Source organism: Hippocampus comes, unplaced genomic scaffold, assembly GCF_001891065.2.
Source record: "Hippocampus comes isolate QL1 unplaced genomic scaffold, H_comes_QL1_v1.1 scaffold39, whole genome shotgun sequence".
In the NCBI taxonomy this organism is placed as follows: domain Eukaryota; kingdom Metazoa; phylum Chordata; class Actinopteri; order Syngnathiformes; family Syngnathidae; genus Hippocampus; species Hippocampus comes.
In genome coordinates this window covers 3266861-3270775 of record NW_017842054.1, presented here as the reverse complement: position 1 = coordinate 3270775, position 3915 = coordinate 3266861, and the positions used below count along the sequence as shown (strand labels likewise).

Genomic DNA, 3915 nt, shown 5'->3' with positions numbered 1-3915 from the left:
CTAGCCAACCCCCCGCCCCCATGTTGCAGTGCATGGTGTTGCAGTGTCAAATCACCAAATATGTTCGCTGCGCTGTGCGCATGCAGCAGTGCTTCTCACTTTTTTTTTTTTTTTTTTGCTGCTGCAACAGTCTGGGCCAGCAGCAGGTGCTCCGTCATCAGCTTTAGTGCAGCACTGGGACTTCATCCAAGTCGTATTGGTTGATGCACGTCAGCAGGCACCAAATATACTTCTCCTTTCCGGAAAAGCTGCCACCCCCTACTGATATACGCCCTGTCTGACAGTGATGCCATAAACACACAAGCAAGAGGATGGAGAGTAGGGTGGGCTTTTATTTGGTTTGCCTCACAGGCACGCAGCTCTTGGGTTGGACCGCCTGTGTCGCTGTCCATGGGTCTGCCATGACTGGACACGTGAAAACAGTGAAAGCTCGCGCTAACCAAAATGGTGGATGCACACCAATCGGCGCCCTGTGATTCTCCCATCATCAGTTTTTGTTTGTTATTCCACAGGTGCCATATTTGAGGAGAACGCCGTGAAGGATGACGAGATTTTCCAGCTGGCAATCTCAGACCTGAGTCTAAACGATGACATCTTGCAAAGCGAGAAGATCACGCACTCTGTCAAACTTATCGAGCCCAACAACCCTTTCCAGGCTTTGCAGGAAGGTAGGCACATGACTTTTTTTTTTTTGGGAATGTCCCTTTCAAAAAATGTTGCTGGATGACAGTGGAAGGAAGGGTTGTATGGTTGGAAGAAGACATTTTCAAAAAGGAAGGGAAACTGATGGAAGGAGGATATCAGAATTGGTAGTATGGAAGACAAATGTGTGGCGCAAGGAACGACGGGCCAATATCCGTAATTGTTGCAGGAAGGACGAATCATGGAAAGCTATAATGCAGTCAGGAAGCAATGAATGAATGGGCTTCCTCAGGAGCGAAAGGAAGTGTGGTAGAAGAATTCATGAAATGGGTTGCATGGAAAGTGAGGTGGGTTGAAGACGGAAGGTCAAAGGTTTGGGAAGAAGGAAGAGCGATGGAAAGAGAATGTGTAGAGGAAGAAAGGGAGGATGGGTAGGAGCCAGAAAGTTTGGAAGACAGAATGATGAAGGGAAAAAAAGCTTAAAGGGAAGGAGGGCGGCCTGAAGGCAAGGCAGACATTTTGGCAGGAAGGATGAGCAAAGGCTGAAAAAATGGAGGGATGGTGAGAAGCCAAGGAATAGGAAGGACGCTTCTCAGGGCTGAAATCTGAAGGTAAGGATGTGGTAGGAAGAAAGGAAGGATGGAAGGATAGAATGAAGACTAAAAGGGTGGTTGTAGGAAGGATGGAAGCAAGGCAGAAAATTTGGTTTGAGGAAGGAATCGGGAAATGAGTGAGGGATGATTTAAGGGAAGTGGAAGCTTGAAAAGAAAGTTGGAGAGGAAAATGAAGGAGCAGGGAAAAAAGGAAGACATGAAGGACAGTATTGAGACGATAGGAGGAGGAAAAGACCACAGAAGGATGGGGAAACAGGAAGAGGAATGTCAAGAGTAAAGATGATTGGATTGAAGGAAAGCAGAATTGATGGAAGGATTGAAGGAGAGGTAGACACAAATGATGGAGGGAAGGCAGAAACAGGAAAGTCAAAGGAAGCAAAAAGGAGGAAAAAGTCGGGAAGGGGTGCGAGGACGAGAGGAAGACTGGCATGAGCGAGTGAAGGAATAAAGGGAGGGCGGAAGGTGGCGGGCGGGCGGGCAGGAAGGAAGGGGAGAAAGTCTTCTTCCTGTTGCTGGCAGCGCTGCTGCTGTTTGCATCTCAGCATGTCAAAAGAAACAAGCATGTGTGTCTGTCTGTGCGCGCGAGGAAGCCGTCTCCTGGCAACAAACAGCCAGGTGGCAGCAGTGAGTCGCATCACATCACGGTAGCTTCACAGAAGCCCAAAATCCAAAAAGAGAAGAAAAATGTCTTTTGCTCTTGTCATGTGAGATCACCTTGTGCGGCTCTTTGTCATGCGCACGCGACGCGTCCAAACATGCCAAGGTGGCTTTCCTCCACTGCTGCGTGACAAGTGGCGCAGCCATGTTTGCAGTGGAAAGAATTCCTGCTTTACGTTGAGTCATTAAGTCTTTTAACAGCTTCCAGGGCACTTTCAAAGTCCCTGCGCCTCGTTTCGTGCGCCGGCTCGTCCCTTTTAGTCATTGCTATTTAATTCATGGTTGTCTCCATTCACAAAGCTGTGTTGTGCAAATGCTGAACACGCGGAACATCCGCTGTGAAAGTTTGCTGAATCAAAATCTACATGCTGCTGTCGCACTCGCTTTCGTTGTCAACATGCGCTAATAACATTCTCGCTTTTGACACAATTTAAATTAGTAGCGCAAGTGGCCTGAGTTGCTTGACAAGATTTAGTCGACAATCTCAACACATGTCACAACCGCAGCACACGAGCTATGCCCAAACTGTTGCGTTTTGTCACGTTGTCTTGTTGTTTTGGCAACACGTAGCGTCCAACTAGAACAGGAAGAGCAACTTAAATGATGAAGGGGGGGCCACCATTTTTCATCTGTACATGAGAACATGCAAACTCCACACAGGGAGGCCGGAGCTGGAATTGAACCTCTGCACTGTGAGGTCGACGCGCTAACCACTAGGCCACCGGGCCCGCCTATTACAGAATTGCCACTTTAAATATAGTCAAAATACGTGTGCGCACTCGTACTATATTCATTTTTGATAATTCATTTTTCAATGCATCTGTAAAAGGTCCAATACCAACTCAGGGTTTGCAGCAAACAAAATAACCAAGTTACCAAAAATGTACATTTGTTTGTTTGTCATTCTTTCGTGAGTCACGTTCATGTTGCTTTTTCTGAGTTGATTTGTTCAGTAGAGGTGACTGGCACAGATTTCACCCATTTTTTTTTTTTATCTGACTCATTTTTCCATTATTCACAAAGTTCCCCAAGTTTTGTGGAATCGTTTTATTAAAAGCGTGCCCGTTTGAAAATGTCAAAACGACGGTTTCGGAAAAAGAATAGTGCTGCGCGTTTGACTTCTGGGTCGTTGGCTACACCTCCTGTACATAAAGCGAGTCTTAATATAACTTGAAGCGAGTGCTGCAAAGACAATTTGTCAGGGATATTGATTCATGGCCCATTTCCTGTGATGACTCTCCCCATTGGTAGCTTTGATTGCCTATCCATCTTCATTACACTTCCAACTGTTTTGGAGTTAAAACGGCAGGAAATGACTGCAGTTGCTATGTTGAGGGGCGGTGTGGGGGGGGGTCATGGATGTGTACCCCATTCTCGCATTGGAGTTGAGTGACAAGCGGGGTACCTTGACCTTTGGCTTTGCTCTTTGGTCGGCCGCCCTCCCGCCGTGAGTGACAGTTGGGACCCCGTGGTGGCGAAGAGCGAGGGGAGGGTCTCTGAATGCCGATGAGATCATTGAGGAAGAGCGCGCCGGATGGCGACGAGTTGAATAAACATGAGTAGACATGGGAGTTAAGAAGGGCGCTGATGAGGAAAATGTGCTTGCCAAGTGAGGGGGAGGACTTGCAGCGTCATGTTTGTCCTCACGTGGCTTCCTCCTGTCCTTGCCTGCAAACTTTCAAGTCCTCTCGTGACCCGCAGGAGGATGACCAAACACACGCCGCGAAAACCGACAAAGTATTGCAGGGCAAACGGCCGTCGTGGCGACTGTCGCGAGGTGCAACGATGAGTTGACAAGGACTCGACTGTTGATAATCGATTCATGGTGTGGCACCGTTGTTTAACATAAATCCCCGGAATTTCAGCCTCTCAAGAGTAAATATGATACAATTTCTGTCACTGTTCAACACATTAGTCACTGATGCAAGTAAACAGATTTTTTTTTCATGGTGATTCCACATCAGGTTTCCATAAGAATTATATGTAACATTATATATATATA

At 47.1% G+C, this 3915-nt stretch overlaps 1 protein-coding gene across 3 annotated transcripts in view; it reads left to right on the top strand.

The window, feature by feature from the left end:
- The window catches only part of grid1a (glutamate receptor, ionotropic, delta 1a), a 234785-nt gene that overhangs the window by 20563 nt on the left and 210307 nt on the right, over positions 1-3915 (top strand). For all 3 annotated transcript variants that reach the window (XM_019860267.1, XM_019860265.1, XM_019860266.1), the window contains exon 2: positions 513-668. Coding sequence is in view for 2 of the 3 variants with exons in the window: in XM_019860265.1 (XP_019715824.1) it covers positions 513-668 (156 nt within the window). In the remaining variant the exon portion in view is untranslated. The remainder of the gene's footprint in view (positions 1-512; positions 669-3915) is intronic.